Source organism: Sciurus carolinensis, chromosome 8 (genome assembly GCF_902686445.1).
Source record: "Sciurus carolinensis chromosome 8, mSciCar1.2, whole genome shotgun sequence".
NCBI lineage: Eukaryota > Metazoa > Chordata > Mammalia > Rodentia > Sciuridae > Sciurus > Sciurus carolinensis.
Genome location: NC_062220.1, coordinates 122,781,334 through 122,808,414, shown reverse-complemented (window position 1 = coordinate 122,808,414; position 27,081 = coordinate 122,781,334). Strand labels below are relative to the sequence as shown.

The 27,081-nt window shown below is 39.8% G+C and overlaps 1 protein-coding gene across 8 annotated transcripts in view; it reads left to right on the top strand.

The window, feature by feature from the left end:
- LOC124990361 (protein HIRA) overlaps positions 1–27,081 on the top strand; it is a 98,774-nt gene that overhangs the window by 44,722 nt on the left and 26,971 nt on the right. For 7 of the 8 annotated variants that reach the window (XM_047560330.1, XM_047560329.1, XM_047560331.1 and 4 more), the window contains 6 exons: positions 2,481–2,551; positions 3,097–3,202; positions 5,191–5,406; positions 6,965–7,050; positions 12,144–12,341; positions 14,312–14,473. In XM_047560330.1, the coding sequence (XP_047416286.1) occupies positions 2,481–2,551; positions 3,097–3,202; positions 5,191–5,406; positions 6,965–7,050; positions 12,144–12,341; positions 14,312–14,473 (839 nt within the window). The remainder of the gene's footprint in view (positions 1–2,480; positions 2,552–3,096; positions 3,203–5,190; positions 5,407–6,964; positions 7,051–12,143; positions 12,342–14,311; positions 14,474–27,081) is intronic. The other variant, XM_047560336.1, reaches the window with a different exon arrangement.

Here is a 27,081-nt window from a genome sequence, read left to right as displayed (position 1 = left end):
TGTGTACTTTTTGGTGTCTTATGTGTCTTTCCCTTGGCATAATATTTTTGAGATTTATGTGTGTTGTATATGTCTGACAATAGTTTATTTCTGTTATTGCTTGTGTAGTGTTTCACTGTATGAACACATCACAATTTGTTAATTTTACCTTTTGATGGATATTAAGATTGTCCCAGTTATGAGATATTATGGCCAAGAGCTGAAAAGAATATTCTCGAATAAGTCTTTTTGAGTACATACTTAGGAGGAGAATGACTAAAATTTAACAAAAAGAGCAGGGCTGCAGTTGTAGCTTAGTAAAATCCAGTGTTCAATCCCCAAAACAAAAGCAAAAGAGAGAGTAGTACCAAGTATTGGCAAGGATATGGTTAGCTGGAAGTAATACATTACTTACTACTAGAGAGCAAAGTGTTTGGCAGTTTCTGCTAAAGCTAAGCATATGACCCCTTACTACACAGCAACCCCGAAGAGGAGGTGCTATGCACCCTTCCCTAACTCACTGCCCTCCACCAAGCAGGTTCTTAGCAGATGAGAGTTGAGTGATGATGAGTTGAGACATGAGAATTGAAGTATAAAACTGATAGTTTCCAAACTAGAGCCCTGAAGGGCTGTTAAGTTTCTTAGCTCAAAGACTTGTTTTGTGACATCAGACATTTCCACTTGCTGTGCTAAAGATATGGCCTTGTCACTGAGCCCTGAGGTCCCTCCTTGTACCTTCTTGGGTTTAAAGTCTGATAAAGCCAAATGCACATACAATGATTTTTTTTAAATCTTTTTTAAACTTCTTCATAAGTTATGGGTTTGAAGGTTATCCTCTGGCTGCATTTATTATAGAAAAATCTATTGCTGTATATATATTGTGATTTTATTCATTCTATTTTTTTTTTTTTTTTTTTTTTTTTTTTTTGATACTGGGGATTGAACCCAGGGGTGCTTTACTACTGAACTATATATCCCCAGTGCTTTTTATTTTCTATTTTGAGACATGGTCTCTCTAAATTGCTGAGACTGGCTTAAATTTGAGATCTTCCTACCACCCAAGTCACTGGGATGACAGACCTGTGCCACCATACCTGACTTTTTTTTCCCCTCAAAGACCTTGTCTTCTATATTCATTTAACACCCACCTTGGAACATAAAACCTAGTACCATAGTGAGCAGTTCAGGATGTGTTCTTCCTGGACTTATCCCATCCCATGAACCGTTCCTGTTGTTGGCTCATGTTTCTTAGAATGCCAAGATCAGGTGGTCACACAGGCTCCAGGTTTCTGTAGGTACATTTATGGAAATAGAGGCAAGGCTATTGTTTTTGTGGAAGTAGAATTAGAGTGGGGGCAAGATTCTTAATGTAGATTCTAGGTAGCTCAGATTCTAGCTCCTTCCCCATTACTAAGCTGAGCACAGCTCCTCCTTCACCACATACCAATCTTAGACTGTAAGTAGAAAGCTCAGCATCACAGCCTTCTGGAGGCTACAGTGGCCCTGCAGGACAGAACCCACCCAACCCACAGTACTGTGGCTTAGCTCCTGATAGGTAGGGTGGCTAGACACTTGTATATAAGAGATGAAGTTCACTATAGTTATAGAAACAGTAATGTACGAGTGACTAGATGGTGAACGTGAACATGCTGATTATTATGTAGTAATCCAAACAACATTTTTACAGGATATTCAGTGACATACTCACTGTGTGTTAAGGGAAAAAGCAGACACACTGTGTGCCTTATTTTGAAGAGTTAAATAAATATTTGCAAAAGATAGACCAGAACAAAATAGTTCATCCAAGTAATCTCAATGACTCAGGAAACTGAGGCAGGAGGATTGAAAATTCAAGACCAGCCTCAGCAACTTAGTAAGGCCCTAAGCAATTTATCGAGACCCTGTCTCAAAATAAAAATTAAGAACGACTGAGGATGTGGCTCAATGATAAAGCGCTCCTGGGTTCCATCCTTAATACCAAAAAAAGTTTTCTTTGGGTCTAGATTAAAGGCGATTTGTACAGTTCTGTGTGTTTATCAATTATCTGTACACACTACAGAGTAAGCCTGTATGTATACCTTTAGACAATTGATGACACCATGCATTGGGGTGTACCAGAGCTTTGTTGGCCCAGAGAAAATGAGCTGGGCTCTTTTGGAGGCTTCCTCATCCCCTGCTTGGTAGAACCTCTCTGAGGTCCTCCCTGGGGTGGCCCCCGACCAGATAGCCTTTCAGATTCCCTTCTACTCCGTCTTCTCTGTTGCCTAGTATATAAAGCCATGTGCCTTGCCAGACCACAGCAGTCCTTGACATGGACCCACTCTAGTGTGCATATTTCTGGCAGACTTTGGTTTCCCACAGTTACTGTCTGGATGGAGCTGAATAATACTGTGTATGTCAGCAAAAATTCTGACCAAGGCTTCTGGGCTGGTAGTATTAACTGAGTTAAATACACAAAAAGGGATTCTCAATTCTATTAACCTTTGCTCCTTATTTTGTAGCTCACATGTCTGAAACGACCTCTGGTTGTCATCCATGAACTGTTTGACAAATCCATCATGGATATTTCCTGGTAAGGTGGATTCTTATTAAGGTATATATGCTATGAAAGAATCTGAGGTCTCCTGGATATGATTAAGGCCAGGCAACCAACGCATCCTCCCAAGGCAGCACAGATCTCAAGGTGCTATTCAAATATGATTCAGGAACTATTAGTTCTATGCCTGCTCTTGTGAGAATGTCCTCCCCTAAGTAGGATGTGCTAAAGGAAAATGCTTTCTTAGAAAAACTAGTATCCACATAGTTTTATAGTAGACATACTTCCTTAAGGTATTATTTAAATGACTTTAAAAATAAGAAATAAAGTTGAAATTTTTTACAAAGTTTATGGTAAGAGATACTTTGTGCATGTGCCTAAAACTAAAGGGTGTCAGGGATCCTCTGGGATACGATTGTTGCTTCATTTTCCCTGCCTCCAACCACAAGCCTCAGAAGGGAATCATGGGTTTCCAGCATCTACCTAGAGAACTGTCCAACCATCCTCACAGGCTGGCCACTGTGGCATTTGTATCTGCCTCAGGCATTTGTCCCCAGGCTGCTGACAGCTCTCTCTTTCAGGACTCTGAATGGGCTGGGCATCCTGGTGTGTTCTATGGATGGCTCTGTGGCATTCCTCGACTTCTCTCAGGATGAACTTGGAGACCCCCTCAGTGAGGAGGAGAAGGTAGGTCCTTGTACTGTCACATGTTCTATGGCCCCAGAAATAGCTACAGTAGCTCTGGGAGACTCATTCAATTGGACCCTCTTCTGAGTGGGATTTATAGTAGAGATACATTATTTCTTTAAGCATTATGGGGTCTTTGCCTTTTATAAATTATAATTCTTATCTTCTTAGTAATAAGTCTCTATTCATGTCAGAAATAAGTCCTGGAATTAAAAATAAAACTTTTGGGCCTCTCTTATACCATTAACAGGCCACCCAGTGGGAGATATTTACCCTGGGAGAGAACTGGAGTCACTCCCAAGGGGCCTGGGACCTGCTTGTGTCACTTTTCCTGTCTCATTGTCTTATACTGACAAAGCAACAATTATAATAGTAATATTGGTCATTTCTTAGCATTTACTGAATGCAAGACTCTGGGCCATGTACTTGGCATGTATTATTTCATTTGGACTATACAAACCCTTGAAGGAAACAGTCTTAGAAAATAGCATGGCCCTTTGCCAAGACCACATGTGACCCTTAAGTACAAGAACTAAAACATGAACTAGGCTTGCTGCCTTTGGGCCAGGTCTCTTCCTTTGTGCTCTGCCTAGAACATGGGGCCTGTGTGCCCTTCTGCAAGGGCTTTGGAGAAAGACTGCTTTACCCACCATAGACTTACAAATCTTTGGTTTCTATGAGAAGGTGTTTACCAACATTTACTAGAGTGTATTTATTTGTCTGTAAGTAGCTTCTGAATACCCAGAGCAAGTCAGCAGCTCTCTCTGTAGGGATCCTATTGCTGGGGGAAGTGCTCTCTTAACTGGCCGTGTGACCCCCTGCTAAGAATAAACTCTTTAGGGGAAGAAGTGTGCCTTGTGCAATGTACCTAGAGCAGACCTGGCAGTCATTTTTCAATGAAGCAAAGAGTGTCTCAATGGCCTGGGGTCTTCATTCCACCTTGTCTCTGTCATCAGGTACCCTGGGATCACTGCGCACTCCCTTGGAGAGTCACTGTGGAAGCCTATGATAACCCCATCTAACTTCCCATTTCCTTGATCATCAGCAGTGACCTTGCATTGAAGGAACACTAGGAAAATCTTGACCAAACTCTGAATTCTGGCTTGAGATTCCAGGGGTTGTTCAGAAGCCAAGATGGCAAAGGAAGAGGGTTCCTGTTTATACCCAAGCCTTGTAGAAGCAAGTTCAAAAGCCCCTTTCCTGGAAAGCTGTCTCCTCCTACTCAGCATTCTCTGGTGTGAAACAGATGCCCATTGACCACAGTCCCTGTTCTTGGGCAAGATAACTCTTCAATTGCACATCCTTGTGTTCATCTGTTCCTCATCATACTTTAATGAGTGGCAGTCACTATGGTATACTGGGGACACTCTCCCTGTTCTCGTGCTGTTCTTTTTTAGCTTGTTATGGCATGAAACTAATGGGGCCTAAGAGGATGGGAGGGGATCCTGCTCAGAAGGATCAGGACATTTTAGGGGAGAGAACATGGGAGAGCAAAAAAGTGTCTCTCTCTAGGTCTGATGTGCCAAGTCTTCCTTGCTCTTAGAGACACTGTTAGTCCTGTGGAACCATCCCACCATGGTGACTGCCATCTGGTAAGAGCAGTGAAAGCAGACTCATGCTTCCAGTATCTGGTACCCTTAGAATGTTTAGGGTGCTTGAAGTGACTTAAGAACCTTGAGTTAGCAATTTGGTTATCTGTACCAATTGAGGTGGTATTTATTGCTGTTTGTTCTGCACCAGGCCATGTAGTAGGTATTTTCTTGTCAGTAATTCACCATCATCCCCATCTATAAACATCTAGTGAGGATATGAGACTTCCATCAGAACTATCTAATTAGGGACAGAATTGGGTGGGAAGTGATGGAGAGCTGACCTCCCAGCCTTTTTGCTTTCAGAGCCAGGAGAACCCATGCCTCAGTGCACTGGTGATGGGCAACATTGGCCATAGTGATAGACCAGTATACAGAATCTTTCCCTGCTTTCCATAGAGCCGTATTCACCAGTCCACCTATGGCAAGAGCCTGGCCATCATGACCGAGGCCCAGCTCTCCACAGCTGTCATCGAGAACCCGGAGATGCTCAAGTACCAACGGAGGCAGCAACAGCAGCAGTTAGACCAGAAGAGTGCCACAGCCAGAGAGATGGGCTCAGCATCTTCAGTTACGGGTGTTGTCAACGGGGAGAGTCTGGAAGATATCAGGAAGGTGAGGGCTTGACACTCGGACATTAAGGACGGGGCATATACCCAGGGAACAGGTGAAAGAGAACAGGCAGGTAGAGCATGTTCAGGGCACAAAGATGTGACCATAGTCATGAAGAAGTTATTGAACTTGGTGCAGGATCTGTAGCTAACCTGCATGGGACCAGTTGGTCCTAGTACCTGAAGCTGCACAAGGCATTAATGGGGCCTGAAGCACCTTTATCAAAAGTTGCCTTGTGCCAGGGAGCCCTACAGGAGTTCATCTCTTGCCAGACTTTCACCTGCTCACATTCTAGGAATTTCTAGATACAAAGAACAATATGTTTCAGTCTCTGCCCCTAGGAAACTTCTGTGGTTTCCCCTTCTTAATTTGGAAATACCCACATTGCGCTGATGGGAGCAGGGGATTAGAAATGGGGCAAGAGCAGGGTAGGAAATGTTGAGTTTACCCTAGGATTTAAACCATCTCCAGAAGCTTTTGTGGGTTGAAAGACCTCCCCTAGGTAATTGAGACAGAATATATAGCCAAGAACCCTTCACAGAAGAAAGGGATCTGTGATAAAAGGCAGTTTGAAAATGACCAGCTTAATGATGAGAGTGTGGCTCATAAGTTCAGTCTCAGTCCTTTAATTCCCTCATTGAACCCCACAACTGCTAGATGGGGTTGTCCAGCCTGGCATGTGCTTACAGACCTGGGAATTCAGCCATATCTGTGGTACTGATGATAGATAGGTACTTGGAACTGTTTTAACTGGGAGCTTTTTGTCTGCTTCTTTACTGTGCCTAAAGTCAAGTATATACCTTGATAAAAATGCTTGTGCTTTGATTAACTAACTGGGTTGGTTTTTGTACTCAAAAAAGAAAAAAAAAAAAAAAAAAAAAGCCAGGTGCAGTGGCACACGCTTATAATTATAATCCCAGCAGCTCAGGAGACTGAGGCAGGAGGATCATGAGTTCAAAGCCAGCCTTAGCAAAAGTGAGGTGCTAAGCAACTCAGTAAGACCTTGTCTCTAAATAAAATATAAAATAGGGCTGAGGATATAGCCCAATGACCAAGTGCCCCTCCAGTACCCCCACAAATAAAAGAACTCATAAAAAGGGAAGTTAGAATGCATTTCCTTAGAAGTCTTATTTTTTTTTACCCCACTGTGGCAAGGTGTAATTGACATACAAAAAGCTGTATGTATTTAATGTTTACAACTTTTAAAAAAAGACAGGCATGGAAGGACAAATACTGCATACCTCTTACATGAGGAACCTAAAATAGTCAAACTCACAGAAGCAGAGAAGAGAATGGTGGGTGCCAGGGCCTGTGGGAAGGGGAAATGGGGAGGTATTAGTCAAAGGGTACAAAGTCTAAGTTATTTGGTCCCAGAGATCTACTATACAGTGCAGTGCCTACCATTAACAATACTGTATTACACACTTATTTTTCTAAGAGGATAGATCTTATGCTAAGTGTTTTCATCCCAAAGAGGAAAAAATTAAGCAACTTTATTTTTTGATACTTGGAGATAGTTGACAGAAACCTGTCAATTCATTATATAACTCTACTTTGCCAGAATCTTTTGAAGAAACAAGTTGAGACTCGGACAGCAGATGGTCGAAGAAGAATCACGCCTCTCTGCATAGCACAGCTGGACACTGGGTACTCATTCATTCACCAAACTTTCTGTGACCTTTTCTGGGGAGACCTTCCTCTCTCGTTTCACCAATTAGCACTCTCATAGTTAGGGCCTTCACAACAGACTCTTGGATCAACTTGACTCCTAGAATATGGAAGCAAAAGAGTCAAGCCCAGCCTTCCACCAGCCTCAAAGTCCTTCAAAGTTCCTCACCAAGCTCTGTGCACACTTGACTCTTATGGAAGGGTGGAAGGCTTAGATGGCCTATAGACTAGGATGCTTTCTCAGATCTAGCATATCTACTCTATTTCTCTGTTGGTAAGGTACTGGAAGACATAGGAAAAGAAGTCAGACTGATTTTTTTTTTCCTTTCTCTTTTTCTTTTAACCTTTTCTGATTATGAAATGTGTGTGTGTGTGTGTGTGTAATTGTGAAAATTTTAGAAAACAGTAAAAGCCTACAGAAGAATATAAACTTCATTCATGATCAAGTCTCTTAAATATAATCCCTGTTAACATTTTGATATCTGTATTTCCAGTCTTTTTCCTCCCTCGTTACTGTATCTTGACTTTTCTTCCACTTTAACATCCACTTTTTAGTCCTCGGAAGCATTCACTTGTTGATTATTCCAAATTGCTGTCCTATGAATACAGTGATTTACTGAACTAGCTCCTTAACTGTGGACTTACAGTTTGTATCTAGTTTTTTGTCATGTGGATGACTCTGAGCATACTTGTGACTGTTTCCACAGAATAATACCTGAAAGTGGAACTGTTGGGCAGAGGTTAGGTCTCTGGACACATTCCATATAGTGGCAGAGAGAAAGGATGTGGATTCCTTTACCTTTTGCAGTTGTCTCAATGCCTCCAGAAACAATACCTGTTGATATAAAGGGTGATAAGGCCCTATGTGAAAGAAATAGAACCCTATTATCACAGAGTCTCACTCTAGGTTTTATACAGACACAATAAACAGACTGCACAGAAGTCCTTCATGGAGACCACATGCAATAGTGTTTGCACTTTGCAGTTGTCCATCCATTAGCTATCCCAAATCTTCCTTGAAAACTAAAGAGACCTTCAATCATATGATGTGCTGACCCAACCTCTCATGTTAGGTGTGTGGACACTGAGTTTCCCAGAGGGCAGAGACATGACCAGAACCAGGTCTTCTGACTCTTTCCAGACCAATGATTTTCCTTTAACTAAACTTGTTTCCTATTGTAAACCTATAAGGGATAAGGCCACCCGCTTAGCTTTTATAAGGATAAAGTGAGACCAGTGTGTGAATGAACTTTGCATACTGCTAAGCCTGTGGCAGTGAAGGAGGTGGTAATGATGATGATAGTATTGTTCTGTAGATTCTTCTAGGCTTAAATGGTGAGAGCTTCCTATCTGGCCTTAAGCTGACTTTCTGCCATTGGGCATATATTCCTGGTGCCAAAACTTGATTTCTTTTGTTTTAAAGGCTTTCTCACTCTCTTGATTCCCATATTCAAACAAGTAGCAACCAAATAGGTAATTATTTGCTTAATCAAGAAATAAAGAAAAGGACTGGGGAGATAGCTCAGCTGGTAAAGTGCTTGCCTTACAAGTACAAGGCCCTGAGTTCGATCCCCAGTACCGCAAAAAAAAAAAAAAAAAGAAATAAAGAACACAAATATCCAAAGTAGTTACAAATAGGAAATAATAACAGATAAGAATAAATCAAAAGGATAATAAATTTCTTTGCTGAACTCTGTGCAAATAAATTTGAAAGTAGATGAATTTTGAAGAAAATAAGATTACTAAAACTGGCAAATTGTTGTAGAAGAAGTAGAAGATACTATCAAAAAGTTAACCTAAACCCGCCAAAAGTCATCAAAGTAAGAAAACTTCACAAGGAAATTATAAGAAAATTTTAAGGATAGATAACTGAAACTGGGGTTGTAGCTCAGTGGTAAAGCACTTGCTTAGCATTCTTGAGGTCCTGGGTTTGATTTCCATCCAGCACCACAAACTCTCTCTCTTTTTTTTTTTTTTTTTTTTTTTAAAGAATATAATAATTTCATCAAAATGTAACAAAGATAGCCATGCACTATGGCACATGCCTGTAGTTCCAGCTATTCAAGAGGCTGAGGCAGGAGGATCGGTAGAGTTATAAGACCAGCCTGGGTAACATGAGACCCTGTCTCCAAAAAAATTAAAACTAATATAGAACATAATAAATTTTAATCTATTTTATTTCTGAATGTCAGTGCAAAATCCTAAATGAAAAAGTAACATGACCAGGTAAGGTTTTTAGGGACACAGGAGGTTGAAATTTGGGGAAACTATTAATTTAGTCTATATGTGTTGACATAAGAAATAAATGGTAAAAGAAAAAAAAAAAGAAAGAAATGGTTTGATTAGTTCTGTCAGTGCTTAAGAGGCATTTTGATAAAATTGAGCATTGTTCTGACTTAAAAATCAATTACATAGGAATAGATGAATGCTTCCTTAACTGGAAACCAAGTTCAAACCAAGTTCAAAAACTAAACATTTTACTCTTGGATAATTTAACATTGTTCTATAGGTCCTAGCCTCTAGAAGTAGTTTGGCAAGAATAAATTGGACAGGAGAATATAAAATGTAGCATTATTTAAGGAGGACATGATCTATAAGAGAATCAACCAGCAAAACTACCATAGACAACAAAAGATGACAATAAGGTAGTTAACGGGAGATCAGGTATCACCAAATACCTTTAGAAGATGTAAAGGAAACATTATTTTAAAAAAAATCTAGAATGTAATCAGAAATATAAATGTCCATCTCTTCTCACCTTATTGTATGGGCTGACTTAGATTCTTGGGCTCAAGCAATCCCCCTGCCTCACCTTCCCTGTTAGCTGGGACTATAAGCACACACTACTGCATTGGGCTAAGAAACGTAAATCTTTATGAAAAAAAATTTTACAACTCTTTTGAGAGATCTAAAAGAAATCTCAAAAGAAACAAAACTGGAAATACGTACCATTGATCAGCTTATATGACTCATTATCATAAAGATTACAGTTCCCCTTTAACCTATAAATTTTACTTGAGCCAATACAAGGTGATTCTAAAGTGTGTGAAAATAGATGAATACTTCTGGGAAAACTTTAAAAGATTAATCAGGAGATTAACCACACCAGAAATTAAATTAAAACACTTTTTCACTTTTTTTTTTTTTTTTAACCAGGGGTGCTTTACCACTGAACTACATCCCCACATCTCCAGTCTTTTTTATTTTTTATTTGGAACAGGGACTTAACTAAATTGATGAGACTAGCCTTGGCTTACAGTCCTGCCTTGGCTTCCTGAGTCCCCAGGATTATAGTCATGCGCCACCATCTCAGCTAGAAATTAAAACTCATATAAACTATGATAATTTAAGCAGTGAATCAATGACACATGAGTAGACAGAGCAAGGAAATGTAATATAATTTCCAAAGACCCAAATTTTTCCCCAAAAGGGATTTTTGAATGTATCATATCATATCAGGGATGGAAACATTAGCTAATTCAATAAATGAGAATCAGAATTACCCGTCATTCTAGAAAACAAATTGGATCCCAACCTTATAACTTAGAAACATATTGACCAGTACAGGGGTTAATATTTTGTTGTTGCTGTTTAAAGTAATTTTCTTTAAAATTTTAGACAATTCTACGGGAAGAAGATATTTTTATAATCTCAGAAGTAAAAAAGTTTTCTGCAAGTAACACAAAATTTAGACCACACAGAAATAATCTTTCTGACAAAGAAAGATGTACCATAGCTGGGCGAAGTGGCACACACCTATGATCCCCAGCTATTCAGGAGGCTGAGGCAAGAGGATTGCAAGTTCAAGACCATCCTAGGCAACTTAAGAAGACCCCTTCCAAAATAAAAAATGAAAAGGGATGGGAATGTAGTTCAGTGGTAGAGTGCAAACAGTGGAGTTCAATCCCTAGTACTGGGAGGTGGTGGGGAGGATGATAAAAAGTCAAAACACAACTTCCTGAGAACATATTTCCTACTTATATAAAGAATAGTGTTTTTTTTTTAATTTAAAACTATTTCTTAAAAATCAGTGATAAGGACCAGTAGTCAAATAGAGCAATAGATAAAATGTAAACAGAGTTTACCAGAAAAGGAAATCAATTGTGAAAAAAATTTACGTCAAAATAACTGCAAACCACAACTGTAAGATACCATTTTTTATCCATCAGATTGACAACTCATGAAATTCGATAAAATCTAATTGAGATTATAGGGAAATAGGCACTCTTAAAAATTGCTTGTAACATAAAACTCTAAAGAGGGAGACTTAGAAATGTTTATCATAAATCATGAACATACTTTCCATTTGCTGCACCAATTCCACTTGTAGGAATTTATCTCATATGATTTGTGAATCAACAGGTATAATGGCAGTTGCTATAATTCTAGATGTCTTGAGCAAGTACTATTTGTTCTAGGTATGTGCTACTTCAACTTCTTCAGTCCTGACAACACCACCGCCCCCCCCCCCCCCACCACCACCACCACCACAGGGAGAGATCTGGCACTTTCTATTTTACAGACAGAAACCTGAGGCACCATATAAGTGATTAGAGCACACAAGGTCATGAGCTTGTGAATCAAAGAGTTGCCAGCCCTAGCAGGTCTAGCCCAGGACCTCCAGTCTTAACAATGTAGTATCTTGCCTCCTGTGGCAACATTATCTGTCACAGAAAGAGCTGTTTATCAGTAGAGGCTTGGTTGGGTAAATTATGATACATCCACCCAGTAGGAAGGCTTTCTTAGTATGCTGCATTTCCTTCATTCTGACACACCTGATTACACAGTGTAACTCCTGAGATCAGGGTGCATCATACAGTCATAAATGGCAGCTGACAATTATAAAAGTAGCATCGTTGTCTCAGTTGTACATATAGTACTAGGGCATCTTAGATTCAATTGCATATAATGTATTAGGTACTTTTCATTTTATTTTGACTTTTCTGTAACTTTCCAAATTACCTACCATGAAAATATATTGCCTCTGGACCCAAAAATGTTATTTAGAAGGTATGAAGTATTTGGTATAGCATCTGATTTTTGTGCTGACTTTTGTTCTTGCTTGACAACAGGGACTTCTCCACGGCATTTTTTAACAGCATCCCACTCTCGGGCTCCCTGGCAGGCACCATGCTCTCCTCTCATAGCAGTCAGCAGCTACTGCCACTGGACTCCAGTACCCCCAACTCCTTCAGCGCCTCGAAGCCTTGCACAGAGCCTGTGGCAGCTGCCGGTGCCAGGCCTGCAGGCGAGTCTGTCAGTAAGGACAGGTTAGTGGGTGCCAAGGCCACTGTCCCTGGGGAAAGTTTAGGTTTGGACATGATTATAGGGGTGAGAATTTCATTCTCTTCTCATGTGGCCTCTTCAATTAAACAAAAGAAAGAAATGCTTGATTTCAAATGAGGGCTGTTCAGAAGGGTGGATTGTTCAGGCAAGTCTCTGAGGCACAGGACTGTAGGGGCCTTCACAAAGATGGTTTCATGGCCAATCAAGGTGCAGGCTATGGAGGCTGGGCACCTGCCAGTGAGATGCTACCTGCCACAGGGTCAGCCCTTTTGGCAGATCTACACTGGAGGTGGCCTTGCATTTCTAGGGCTTTGGCCTCCACTTCACTGTGCTGTGAGCTTTGCTCATCATTTTTCCCAAGCATGTACTCAGGTGCTAACACAAATCCCCTGACACTGTCGGAATCATATTTACTCAGAGAGCCTGTGTCCTCACTGACCATTCCAAACCAAACCGGAAGTCAGAAAGGACCAAGTGAGCATAAATAAGAGCTAGAAGTGAGCATTTGCCCCACACTGCAGGTATCTGGTGGGTTCTTGTCCTAGGGAGTTATGTGGGCTGATGGGGAAGAAGAAACGACAGGATTGTAGGGTAGCTCCTAGGATCCCTGTGCAAAAATGCCTAGCTATCTGAGGGGGGGTTGATGGGTATATCTTAGGGAGGCTTCTCAGAAGTTGCCCTTCCCAGACCCCATATAAGCCAGCGTCAGGGAGAGGTTGGGGAGTGTGGACCATGGAAGAGCAGAACTCTGAGGTTCTGAGGAGGGGCAGCAAAGAGAGGAGAGAGACTGGGTTCCTGTGCTGAACCAGATAGTCTGGGTTTTTCTGAGTGGAGAAACAGAAGGGTTTGGACTTGCATTTTAGGAAGACCGTTCCAGTAGCAGTGATGCCCAAATTCAGTCCTCGTAGCACTCTTGACTGGTAACTGTGGAAGTGATTCTTTGTTGGTTGGTGATGGGGTCTTATGTTATCGGAGCCTTCTGCTTGTACATTGGGACCATGGAGACACATCAAGCATTAAGGTCATTCCTCTTAGGGAACTCTGAGAATAGATCAGAAGAGCAAACAATGCACCAAGGACAGTCAGGAAATAAAGCATCGAGGGAAGAAGGGTATCTGGAAAGGACAGTGACAGAGCTAAGAAACATTTCGGAGGTTGACCTTATAGGAGGAAAGTGCTATCAAGGATTACTGCCAGGCATCTGGTGTGGGGTCCAGGCAGATAGGGATGGAGGTATTTGCCTGCATGGAATCAGTTGGAGACTCAGGGGCTTTGGGCCCAAAAGTGTGGGATAGGCTTGGGCAGGGAGGAGGCTGGGAAAGCTCATGCCTGGGCCTCTCCTTTCTCTGTGAAATAGAAGGCAAGGGCTATGGGGTGAAAACTTGGAGGAGAGTGCTAAGAATATGTCATTGTTGGACTGGGGTTGTGACTCAGTGGTAGAGCATGTGTGAGGCCCTGGGTTCTATTCTCAGCACCACATATAAATAAATAATAAATAACCATTGAAAACTAAAAAAATATTGGGAAAAAAAAAGGAATAAATCATTGTCATAGTGAGAAATAGGAGGGCCATTCAGGATGGAAGGGGCTAGGCCAAGGATGAAGGCCAAGAACAGACCATGGCATCAGAACCCTGAGTGAGGACTTTTCTCATCTAATCCATTATAGAAATAGCAAAGGTTAGTGATTGGAGTGGTTTGGGGTGTATATGCTGTGTCCAGGTTGTAGAGACCGGGCTCTATGCTACTCCATACAACTCGCAGAACAAAACAGAGGGACAAATGTGAATGTGTAGTTCATGATTTTAACTTGAAATTTTTAAAGAAATAAAGTTTTGCTTTATAGAAGTTTGATATTTGTGCCCCTTTCCATACACTCTAAGTAATGTAAATCCTAGACTCCAAATCCTTTCAGGATTGCACTTGATGAATCTCCCATCTTCTTCACCCCTCAGTATGAATGCTACCTCTACTACTGCTGCATTGTCACCTTCCGTGTTAACAACCCCGTCCAAGATTGAACCCATGAAAGCATTTGACTCCCGATTCACAGAGCGATCCAAAGCCACGCCAGGTGCTCCTTCCTTGACAAGTGTGACTCCAACAGCTGTTGAAAGGTAGGTGTTGGATACATGGAAACTGAAGAGCCCAGGGAGGGGCCAATATGTTGCAGCTCTTCTTCCATGCAACCTACTTCCTGCAGGGATCACAACTGCAGAGGCAGAGGTGTAAACCACCTGCTCCCAGGAGAAAAGAAGAGATGCTTAAAGTGGGGAGGTGGCTAGAAGGAACTATGGGGGAGGATACTGGGCAAAAGAACAGCAAGGGCAAAGGCACAAGTGCCACTCAGTGCAGTCTGTGAGAGTAATATTGTCCTTTGAATGGAGCCCAGTTTACCCAGAAGAGGAGAAAGAGATTGATAAGAGAGATGGAAGGCTTTGATATTGTTACACAGTATAAGTCATGACCTTCTGGCTCAGAAACTGACTAGAGGTGGAGAGCCAAGATAAAAATGACAAAATGAGATCTTTTTAAGGTTCATTAGGCTTCTGAGCTCATATTGATTGAGTGCTACTTATCCATTCTCTTCCCCTCCCTAGTACACAGCAGCCAAGACATGTGGGCTAAAGTTCTTTATTTCTTGTAGTTGCAGGAAAGCATCCTCCCAGGGCAACTAAAGCAAGTGTGTGCAACCTGTGCCATTAGCACTGAACTTCTCTGCCTCCTGGGAGGGCCTTCCCTCCAAGCCACCACAGCAGGGGGCATCCCAGTGATTCTGGGGTTGGAGAGCTAGATATGGGCTGGGCTACCTTCCTCATAATGACAAGGGGCACAAGACTTATCCTTTCAGGGTTGTATCCCACCACAAGGCAGCTAGGGCTTGGCAGCCCTGGGCAGACACAACTCAGCCTGTGTCACACCAATACTCAAGTGCAGAAACATTGGTCAGAGACTCTTAACAACAGCTACAAAGCAAGTGGGCGCTCATTAAGAGGGGCACTTAGCATCATCTTGTCTTGGAACTAAAGCCACAGTGTGCTATCCCTAGGGTTTTATTGATGATCTCAAAACCACTTGTCTGGGCAGGATTTGTTTTCCCTGTAGGCCATCATGGGAAGACCCTTCCTTCAAGTTTTATGAATTTGTTGTGGAACCTTCTGTTTTATTCTGTAATATGATATGCTTGCTCTAGTATAAAAAATTTAATGTGATTATTTTATCTACTAATTTTTCTGTCTAGCATTTGGGAGAATTGAAAACCTTCCTGCTAGTACACATTTTATAAGTGTTGGATTAAATCTAGGAACAAATTTTCCTTTTTTTTTTTTCTTTCCTGTTTTTGATGGTGCTGGGGACTGAATCCAGGAGCACTCTACCACTGATCTACGTTTCTAGCCCTGTTTATTTTTTATTCTGAAACAGGGTCTTTTTAAGTTGCCTGGCCTCAAACTTGTGATCCTCCTACTTCAACCTCTCAAGTAGCTGATATCAGAGGCGTGCACCACTGCATTTGGCTCCTAGGAGCCAAAATCTAAAAGTGAACAAAAAAACAGCAGTGGGCAGTACCACAGTGCTCACTGTAGGTTTGGGAGCTGCCAACCTCATGATTAAGGGCCTTACTTTTTTTATTTTTATACTGGGAATTGAACCCAGGGGTGCTATACGACTGAACTAGATCCCTATTCTTTTTATATTTTATTTTGAGACAGGGTCTCACTAAGTTCCTTAGGGCCTTGTTAAATTGTTGAGGCTGACCTGAAACTTGCAATCCTCCTGCCTCGGCCTCCCAAGTCACTGGGATTATAGGCGGGTACCATTGCTCCCAGCTCCAGGGCCTTGAATTTTAGTGGCCACAATTGGTCAATACAGAAAGTTGTACTTGAGCCATTTAGGTGTTGGAATTAAATCATCAGCATAAAGTCAAGCCTTTTGAAAAAGGACATCTCCAGTGAGAAGTGGGCACTAGAGAAAACCTGACTGGCAGCCAGACACATAACAAAGAAGCTGGAATGCCTCAACTGTCCTCAAGGTTAGGAAAACAGTCTTGAGTGTGTTACCACAAGTCTGTCCTCTTGTGGATTCAAGGTCAAGTTAACATTACCCATATTATCCAGAATCACCAATCATGAAATGAAGTGCCAAATAAAAAATGAACCCAAAAAGAATTCTGATCTAGTTCACATCCATAGGTACTTGATACAAATCTACCCAGCAGACATATTTCTGTTCCCTGCAGCATTCCCACCAATAAAGGACCACCTAAATGAATTTAAGATTCAAAGTAACAAAAGTTATGAAGAACACATTATGCACAAATGTCAGGGACAGGTTTAGACTTCATTTAACCTCTGATTAAAGAATTGTCAGACGGAGACTATAAATACACTTAAAATCATGAAAGACTTGAAAGATTAGTAATCTATTCTGCATATAAAAAACTAATTTAGAAGAATCTTAGAACTAAGTGTGAGAACTGAAACTATAAAACTTTCAAATTTAAAAACTTTTGAGCTTCATAGGGCATGATCAGAGTGAAAAGACGACCCATAGAACAAGGATAAGATATTTGAAATAACATCTATTTAAGGTACAGGATCCAAAGTATAATAAAGAATTCTCACAATAAAACAATAAAAAAGACTAATAAAGCAGTTTTAAAATGGGCAAAGGATTGGGGCTGGGACTGTAGCTCAGTGATGGAGCACATGCATAGCATGTGTAAGATTCTGGGTTCAATCCTCAGCACCACATAAAAATAAATAAAATAAAGGGTAATCAACAACTACAACTAAAAAATATTTTTTTAAAAAATGGGCAAAGAATTTAAGTAGAAATTTCTCCTAAGAAGATATAGAAATGGCCATAGGTATGTACCGTCAGGTGTTAAATACCTATAATCCCAGCAATTCAGGAGGCTGAGGCAGGAGGATCAAAAGTTCAAGCCCAGCCTCAACAATTTAGGAAGACCCTGACAAAATAAAAAGGATTAGGGATGTATCTCAGCAGTAGAGCACCCATGGGTTCAATCCCTAGTACTGCCAATAAAAAAAAGAGCCCATAACCACAGAAAAATATACTCAACATCATAAGCCATCAGGGTGAAATGGAAATCAAAAGTACAGTGATTAGGTGGGCATGGTGGCACACACCTGTAATCTAAACTGCTGAGGGGCTGAGATCACAAGCTCAAGATCAGCCTGGACAACTTAACAAGACCCTGTCTCTAAATAAAATAAAGGGCTGGGGGTGGTAGAACACCTTCCTAATATGTGCAGGGCCCTAAGTTCAATCCCCAGAACCACACACACACACACACACACACACACACACAAACATACGATAAAATATCATTTCACACCCATTATGGTAGCTGAAGTCATAAGATCAGATTGTCAGATAATAAGTGTTGGGGAGGATAGGAAAAATTTGGAACTCTCATATACTGCTGGTGGAAATATGAAATTGTTAAGCTGATTTGGAACAGTCTAGCAGTCCCTCAAATGGTTAAACAGTTATCATGACCCAACACTTCTACACATAGGTATATACCCAAGGGAATTGAAAATGTGCTAATGCAATAATGCGTACAGAAAAGTTCATATCATTATTAATCATAATCAAAAGAGTAGTGCTGGGATTGTGGCTCAGTGGTGAGTGCTTGCTTGGCATGCGTAAGGCATTGGGTTCAATTCTTGGCACCACAAATAAATAAATTAGGGCCCATTGACAAAATAATAATAATCAAAAAGTAGAAGCAACCCAAATATGCATTAACTGACGATTAATATAATGTGGTATATCCATACAATAGAATATTATTCATCAGTCCAAAAGAATGGAGTACTTACTTGTGCCACAATAGGCACAGACCTTAAAGTCACTGAGCTAAGTGAAGCCAATAACAAAGGACCACTTATTGTATGATTCTTTTTATGTGAAACATCCAGTATAAACAAATCTATAAAGACAGAAAGTAGATTAGTGATTGCTAGGAGAGGTGGGGGAGTGATTGATGATGGGCATAGAGTTTCTTTTTGGAATTATGAAAGAACCCTGAAATGAGATGGTGGCGATGGTTGCACGCTTATGAATATTGTAAAAACTACTGAATTTGGTATTTTAAAATGAATTTTATTATATATGAAATATGTCTCAATAAAGGATAAAAAGAATAACACGCCATCAAAAAAGGCCAGGCAGATTTGGAAATGAACCAAGAATATTTATTGGTATGAAAAGAAAAATAATCATTACAACTAAGAAGTCCGTGGATATTTCAAAAGAACAGATTGTAGTCAACTGAACAGAGCATTCAGTCTGAAGAACTGGTCAGAGTGCTGCAGAAGGGAGAAGGTAGAGCCAAATTATGGGGGTGTGGGGGATGTACACCTTACAGGAGTGTCCCCTAGGGGACATGCTGGCAGAGCTGTTGTTTAGAGGAGTTAACAAGATATTGAAACCAATTTTGGAAATACAGTGAATTCTGACCAGAATAAAATTATTTACCTACCTGAGAGAACAGCCAAGTGCTATAAATAGAAAATTTTTTGTTCTTTGAGAACAAAAATCCTGTTTGTCTTGTCCAGTTCCCTGGGCCCTGGCCCAGGTGCTCCCATTTCCTAGCTCTTTCTCTTGGGTTGTATACATCCTGACCAAGAAGCAGAGGAGATATCCTTTAATTGGGCTGCTGGGTGTTTTTTTGTTTTGTTTTGTTTTGTTTTGTTGTTTTTTGTTTTTTTGTTTTTTGGTGATGATACTGGGGATTGAACCCCAGAGTCACTTTACCACTGAGCTACATCTCCACCCTTTTACTTTTTTCTTTTTATTTTTTCTTTTTATTTTTATTTTGGGACAGGGTCTTAATAACTTGCCCAGGCTGACCGGGAAATTACTATCCTCCTACCTCAGCTTTCTAAGTTGCTAGGATTACAGGCATACATCTCCATGCCCACGCTGGGGGCAATTTCTTGTCTGGAATTTCTTGAGTCCTGATACCACTAGGTTGATCCCTCATAGGCTCTGTCCCCAAGGTCTCAACACATTTCAGCTATACATACAGCTCTTGCCAGACTGTAAAATAAGGAATCATCAAGTTTGTCTTTCTCTGGTTCTCACTTCATGGTGGCAGTGAGTAAGCACTCACTTGGGGCTGAGCTTCATGCTTCCAAGACAGAATGTGCTTGGTGCTTAATTCTAAGAAAAAGTTGGAGGCCTGGGGATATACTTCAGTGGTAGAGTGCTTACTTAACATGACTGAGACCCTGCGTTTGATCCCCATTTTAAGTTTGGTTGACTCTTAATAAAAGCTAGGATGAATCCCTAAACATACCCATCAGTGAAAGTTTCCCTTTGGGGCCTTGTGTCTCTCAGTGGTTAGAAGTAGAACACAATTTTCTTTATATGTTTTTGGATACGGTTTGCCAATATTTTGTTAAGGATCTTTGCATCTATATTCATCAAGGATATTGGTCTAAAATTTTCTTTCCTTGATGTGTCTTTGCCTGGTTGGGGTATGAGGGTGATATTAGCTTCATAGAATGAGTTTGGTAGGGTACCCTCCTTTTCTATTTCCTGGAATACTTTGAGAAGTATCAGAATGAGTTCTTCTTTGAAGGTCTTGTAGAACTCCACTGAGAATCCATCTGGTCCTGGACTTTTCTTGAATGGTAGGCTTTTGATGGCTTCTTCTATTTCATTGCTTGATATTGATCTGTTTAAATTGTGTATGTCCTCCTGGTTCAGTTTGGGAGGAGCATATGTCTCTAGAAATTTGTCAATGTCTTTGGTAGTTCCTATTTTGTTGGAATACAGATTTTCAAAGTAGTTTCTCATTATGTTATGTATCTCAGTGGTGTCTGTCGTGATATTTGCTTTTTCATCACAAATTTTGTAATTTGAGTTTTCTCTTTCCTTCTTTTGGTTAGTGTGGCTAAGGGTTTGTCTATTTTGTTTACTTTTCAAAGAACCAAATTATTGTTTTGTCAATTTTTTGAATTGTTTCTTTTGTTTCAATTTCATTGATTTCAGCTCTGATTTTAATTATTTCCTGTCTTCTACTACTTTTGTTGTTATTCTGTTCTTCTTCTTCTAGGACTTTGAGCTGTAATGTTAGATCATTTAGTTGTTGACTTTTTATTCTTTTCTTGAATGCGCTCCATGCAATGAATTTTCCTCTTAGTACCCCTTTCATAGTGTCCCAGAGATTTTGATATGTTGTATCGTCATTCTCATTGACCTCTAAGAATTTTTTTATCTCCTCCCTGATGTTTTCTCTTATCCATATTTCATTCAATAGCATATTATTTAGTCTCCAGGTGTTGGAGTAATTTCTGTTTTTTATTTTGTCATTGATTTCTAATTTCAGTCCATTATGATCTGATAGAACACAAGGCAGTATCTCTATTATTTTGCATTTCCTAAGGGCTGCTTTATGGCATAACATATGGTCTATTTTCAAGAAGAAAGTGAATCGCTCATTGATGGATGGAATATTTTATATATGTCTATTAAGTCTACGTTATTGATTGTGTTATTGAGTTCTATGGTTTCTTTGTTTGGTTTTTGTTTGGAAGATCTACCTAGTGGTGACAGCTGTGCGTTAAAGTCACCCAGAATTATTGTGTTGTGGTCTTTTTGATTCCTGAAATTGAGAAGGATTTGTTTGATGTACAGGGATGCACCATTGTTTGGGACATAAATATTTACAATCTTTATGTCTTCCTGATTTATGGTTCCCTTAAGCAGTATGAAATGTCCTTCTTTATCCCTTCTGACTAACTTTGACTTGAAGTCCACTTTATCTGATATAAGGATGGAAACCCCCACTTTTTTACTGAGTCCATGTGCGTGGTAGGGTTTTTCCCATCCTTTCACCTTTAGTCTGTGGATGTCTTTTTCTATGAGATGAGTCTCTTGCAGGCAGCATATTGTTGGGTCTTTCTTTTTAATCCATTCTGCCAGTCTATGTCTTTTGATTGATGAGTTTAGACCATTAATGTTCAGGGTTATTATTGAGATATGATTTGTATTCCCAGTCATTTGGCTTATTTTTGGTTTTTAAGTTGGCTTGGTTTCTCCTTTGAGTGGATTTTCTCTAAGGTAGTTCCTCCATTTGCAGACCTCCATTGTTGTTTTTCATTTCCTCCTCATGGAATATTTTGTTGAGAACATTCTGTAGTGCAGACTTTCTATTTGTAAATTCTTTTAACTTTTGTTTATCATGGAAGGATTTTATTTCATCCTCAAATCTGAAGGTTAGTTTTGCTGGGTATAGGATTCTTGGTTGGCAACCATGTTCTTTCAGAGCTTGAAATATGTTGTTCCAGGCCCTTCTAGCTTTTACAGTCTGGGTTGAGAAGTCTGCTGCTATCCATATTGGTTTCCCCCTATATATAATCTGATGCTTTTCTCTTGCAGCCTTCAAAATCCTATCTTTATTTTGAATGTTATACATTTTCATTATAATGTGCCTTGGTGTGAATCTGTTGTGATTTTGTGCATTTGGTGTTCTGTAAGCCTCTTGTATTTGATTTTCCATTTCTTTCTTCAGGTTTGGGAAATTTTCTGCTTTCTTTTCATTGAGTAGGTTGTTCATTCCTTTGGTTTGTATCTCTGTGCCTTCCTCAATCCCAATAATTCTTAAATTCTTAAATCCCAATAATTCTTAAATCATCTTTTCATGATGTCCCATAGTTCTTATAGATTCTGTTCATGATTTCTTACCATCTTCTCTGTTTGGGCAACTTTATTTTCAAGATTAAATATTTTGTCTTCATTGTCTGAGGTTCTGTCTTCCAAGTGGTCTAGTCTTTGGGTGATGCTTTCCATTGAGTTTTTTATTTGGTTTATTGTTTCCTTCATTTTAAGGATTTCCCTTTGGTTTTTTTTTTTTTTTTGAGAATCTCTATCTCTTTGTTGAAATGATCTTTTGCTTCTTGCAGGTGCTCTTTCAGCTTATTGGTATGATCATTCATTGCCTGCATTTGCTCTCTTATTTCATCCTTTGTTTCGCAAATTATCTTAATCATGTATAATCTGAAGTCCTTTTCTGACATTTCTTCTAACATACTGTCATTGGATTCTATTAATATAGAATCTAGATTTGTCTGGATCATTTTCTTCCCTTGTTTTTTCATGTTGTTCATGTATCTTCCCCTCTAGCAGTGCAGATCTGGGGTATTGCAGATTTCCCCCTATAGGCTCATAGTGGCCCTATAGGTTTCCGAAACCTTTTCTTTAAGGGGAGATCAATATTAGCAGTGCCCTATTCAGACAGTATGCAGTCCTAGACCAAATAACCCCTATGAGGACATTAACAATTTTGTCATAATAAAAAGAATGTTTTCAAATATTATCTTCAGTATAACAAACAGATTTGCAATAAGGTCTGCAGTTTCTAATGGAGGACAAAAAGGATGCAGAGGGATGTAGAATGTAGTTGTTAATGGGATAAGAAAAGAAAGAAAATCTAGATAATAGAAAGGGTGAAAGTGTAATCAAAAGAAATTGGATGTTAGCATGCATAAGGGAGAAAGAGACTCTGAGGGAACAGGTAAACAAAAGGAAAAGAGAACAAGAAAAGTAAAGAAATAAAAACAAAATTTTTCAATAAGGAGAAAAAATCTACAGTATAACAGTCATACAGTAATGAAACCTTCCAGAGTTCAGTAGCCTGATGCATGAGAGGTACCTGACAATGAGCTTCAAGTCTCCAGCAGGCATCTCAGGATGGGATTTTCCCCACCTAAAGATTGGAGCTATGGCTTCCAGGATTATCCAAGATGGCTGTTCTGGCTTCTAAATGTGTTGGCAAATGAGGAACTGCAGCTTAGGGTGTGGATGTGGTCAGCTGGAGGTCCTGGAGGTGGGGTGCATTTGGTCAGGCAGGGGTCCTGGTGGTTGGGCGTGTTTGGTATGATTGCAGGATCCTGGAGGCCGGGTGCAATCAGTTGGTCGGGGTTCCTGGTGATAGGGCGCAGTCAGTTGGTGTGGGGGTCCTGGCGGCAGGGAGCAGTCAGTCGATGTGAGGGCCCCAGAGGCAGGGAGTAGTCGGTCGGGCTGAGGGATCCTGGAGAGGGGGGCTCAGTCAGTCTGGCCACGGGTCCTATGGGGCCTGGCTGTCGTCTCAAAATGGTGGCAGCCATGTGTAATCAAACCTGCAGGTACTGTAACAATGAACTTCCAGGTAACAGGCAACTAGTACTCCACTGGCGGTTGGTGATCAGTTTGCTGGCTGTTGTTGGACGATTGGGAGGTGAACCTCATGCGGTGGGTGATGGATAGGTGTAAAGATGGACAGGCAAAAGGCAGGCAAATGGCGGATGATAGGCACCTGGCAGTGAGTAATTTGCCATTGTTGCTCTTTTGTTGTACCTCTTTGTGCCTAAGCAATGAGGCCCCAGCAAACCTAAGTGGCACTCTTAGCCAAGAGCCTGAGATAAGATTGGGAGCCAAATACTAGTCTCCCAGGTGCAGTGGCATTTTTGGGTGAACCTGTGGATCCTCTACTCCAACCTGCCTTATAACCCTGTCAGGGAGGGACAGAGGGCCCTAGGGTAGGACAAGTTGACCTAAGCAGACAGAAACCTAGAATGAGACCCATTCACAAGTAGGGCAGCCCTGGCCACCTATGTTCTTGCCCAGCAGATGTGTGCATCTAGGGAACAATGACTGTAGATTCACAGCCTGATCCTCCCAGGTATAGGCCCACTCACAGACTGAGGTGATGTAGTTCCCAATAGGCCACTGGCCTCAGGAGGCCTGAAAAGGGTGTGGGACACTCTCAAGGGTTCTCATAGAGGTCCCAACCATGGAGAGGGAAGCAGCATAAGCTGGGGCAGGGCCAAAAATGACCTTCTGAGGCTAGCGCTGAAATGACAGGAAATGATCTGGTCATTTAGAAACTTACCTGGTAGTTTGGCCTTGATTTGACATTATTGTGGTATCTTACAAATGTGTTGTTATACAGCACTAATAGGAGTTTCCAGAACATTAAGTTACACCCATAGGTCATTTAGTTGTCCATGTTGTTAAGTGTACACAATGTAACAATATAATTTGGCCAATATCACTCCCCAAAACTTCCCCCATTCCTACCCATCTTCAACTACTTGGTCCTTTTCCTCTATATTCCCTTTGATTTTCATGAGATTTGCCACCATCTTTCTTTTCCTTTTCCTCACTAGCTTCCCCATGTGAGAGAAAACATACAACCCTTGACTTTTGGAGTTTGACTTATTTTGCTTTACATAATTGTCTCTAGTTCCATCCTTTTTCCTGAAAATAACATAATTTTATTTTCTTTATGGCTGAGTAAAACTTTATTGTGTATATACCTTTTTTTTTTTTTTTTTTTTTTTTTTAATCCATTCATCCATTGAGGGACACTAGGCTAGTTCCCTAGTTTGCCTATTGTGAATTGTGTTGCTGTAAACATGGATATGCATAGTATGATGACTTCATTTCTTTAGGATAAATACTGAGGTGTGGTATATAACTGAGTCATATTGTAGTTCCATGCTTGGTCTTTTGAGGAACCTCCGTGCTGATTTCCATAGTGGTTGTACTAATATACAGTCCCACCAACAGTGTAAAAAGTGTTTCTTTTTCTCCACATCCTCTCCAGCATTTATTATTGTTTGTATCCTTGACAACTGCCATTCTGACTGGTGTGAGATGAAATCTCAGTGTAGTTTTTATTTGTATTTCCCTAAATGCTAATGATGTTGAACATTATTTCATATATGTGTTGACCATTTGTATGAAAAGTGTCTGTTTAATTCATTATCCTTTATTAGGATTATTTGGGCTTTTGGTGTAAAGTTTTTTGAGTTATTTGTATATTCTAGATAATGATCTTCTGCCACAGTAGCTAGCAAAAAGATTTTCTCCCATTCTGTAAGTTCTCTCTTCACATTCCTAATTGTTTCCTTTGCTGTGCAGACACTTTTTAATTTGCTGCCATCCCATTTGTTAATGCTTGGCATTATTTCCTGAGCTTTAGGGGTCCTGTGTCTGTTTTTCATGAGAGATGTCAATCTATAAGAGTTTTTTTTTTTTTTCCTTCTTTTTGTATTTTATTTATCTGGGATTAGAATATTAGGATAATGACAGCCTCATAGTAATTGGGGATTATTTCCTCTGCTTCTATCTTCTATAACAGATTATAGAGAATTGATATAATTTGTTCCTTCAATGATTGAGGGAAATCACCAGTAAAACTATCTAGACCTGATGCTTTCTTGAAAGGTTATTAATTGTTGACTCGGTTTCATTAATAAATAAAGACATTCAAATGATCTGTATCTTCCTTGTGTGTTGGTAGATTATTTCTTTCAAGGAATTGGTATACTTCATCTAAGTATTCAAATATGTGGGAATAAAAGTGTTCAAAAGAAGAGGAATTTTATTCTCTTAGGATGTTTGTGTCCATGGGATCAGTAGTGAGAGCCTTTTCTTCATTTCTGATATAAGTAATTTGTGTCTTCTCCTTTTTTCTTGATTAAACTGGCTATAAGCTTAACAATTTTACTGATATTTTCAAAAAACAAGCTTTTTCATTCATTGATTTCCCCCCTTTGTTGTTTTTGTTATCAATTTCATTGATTTCTGCCCTAATTTTTATTTTAATTTCTTCTGCTTACTTTAAGCTTATTGTTTAGCTTTTCTTTTTTACAAATGGTAAAGTTTAAATTATTGACTTCAGATTTTCTTTTCTTTTCTTTTTTTTATGTAAACAAATGGGATACATGTTGTTTCCCTGTTTGTACATGGCCTAAAGGCATACCATTTGTTTCTTTTCTAATATATACATTCAGTACCATAAATTTCCCTTAAGCATTGCTTTTAGTCTGTGCCACAAATTTTAGCAAGTTGTTTTCATTTTCATTTATTCAAAATATTTTTCCCTCCCTTGAGACTTTTTTTCTTTGCCCATACATTATTTAGAATTATACTGTTTGATCTCTAAATATTTGGGAATTTTCCAGTTATCTTTTTAGTTATTGATCTCTGGTTTAATTTCATTGTAGTCTGAGAATAGAGTATGCCTCATGGCCTAGAATATGATATAGTTTGATGACTGTTCCATGGGAGCTTGAGAAGAATGTATATTCTGCTATTGTTGAAAAAAATGTTTTTTAAAATTGTCAATTAAGTCTAAATGATTACTGGACACCGTGGCACACGACAGCTGCTCGGGAAGCTGAGTCAGGAGAGTTACAAGTTCAAGGGCAGAGTGGGCAACTGTGTCAAAATGACAAAAAGGGTGATAGAGTGCCCCTGGATTCAACCTCCTACATTGATTTTTTTTTTTTTTTTTTGACTGATAGATCTGTTTTCCTTAGAGGGGTGTTGAAAACTCCAACTATGATTCATATATTTCTCCTTGCAGACTTATTAGTTTTGGCACATATATTTTGACATTCTGTTGTTAGGCATATGTGTATTAAGGATTGTTATGTCTCCGTGGAGAATTGACCTCTTTATCATTGTGTAATGCTTCTCTTTATCCTGCTAACTTTCTTGTTCTGACACCTACTTGGTCTGAAATTAATATAACTTTTTTAGATTAATGTTAAATTAGCATATCTTTCTCTATTCCTTTACTTGTTTTTGTTTTTTAACTAGACTGTTTTTTAGAGCAGTTCTAGTTTTGGAACAAAATTGAGCAGAAATTAGAGTTCCCATATGCCCCCTTTTCGCATAAATGCAAAACCTCCCTCCC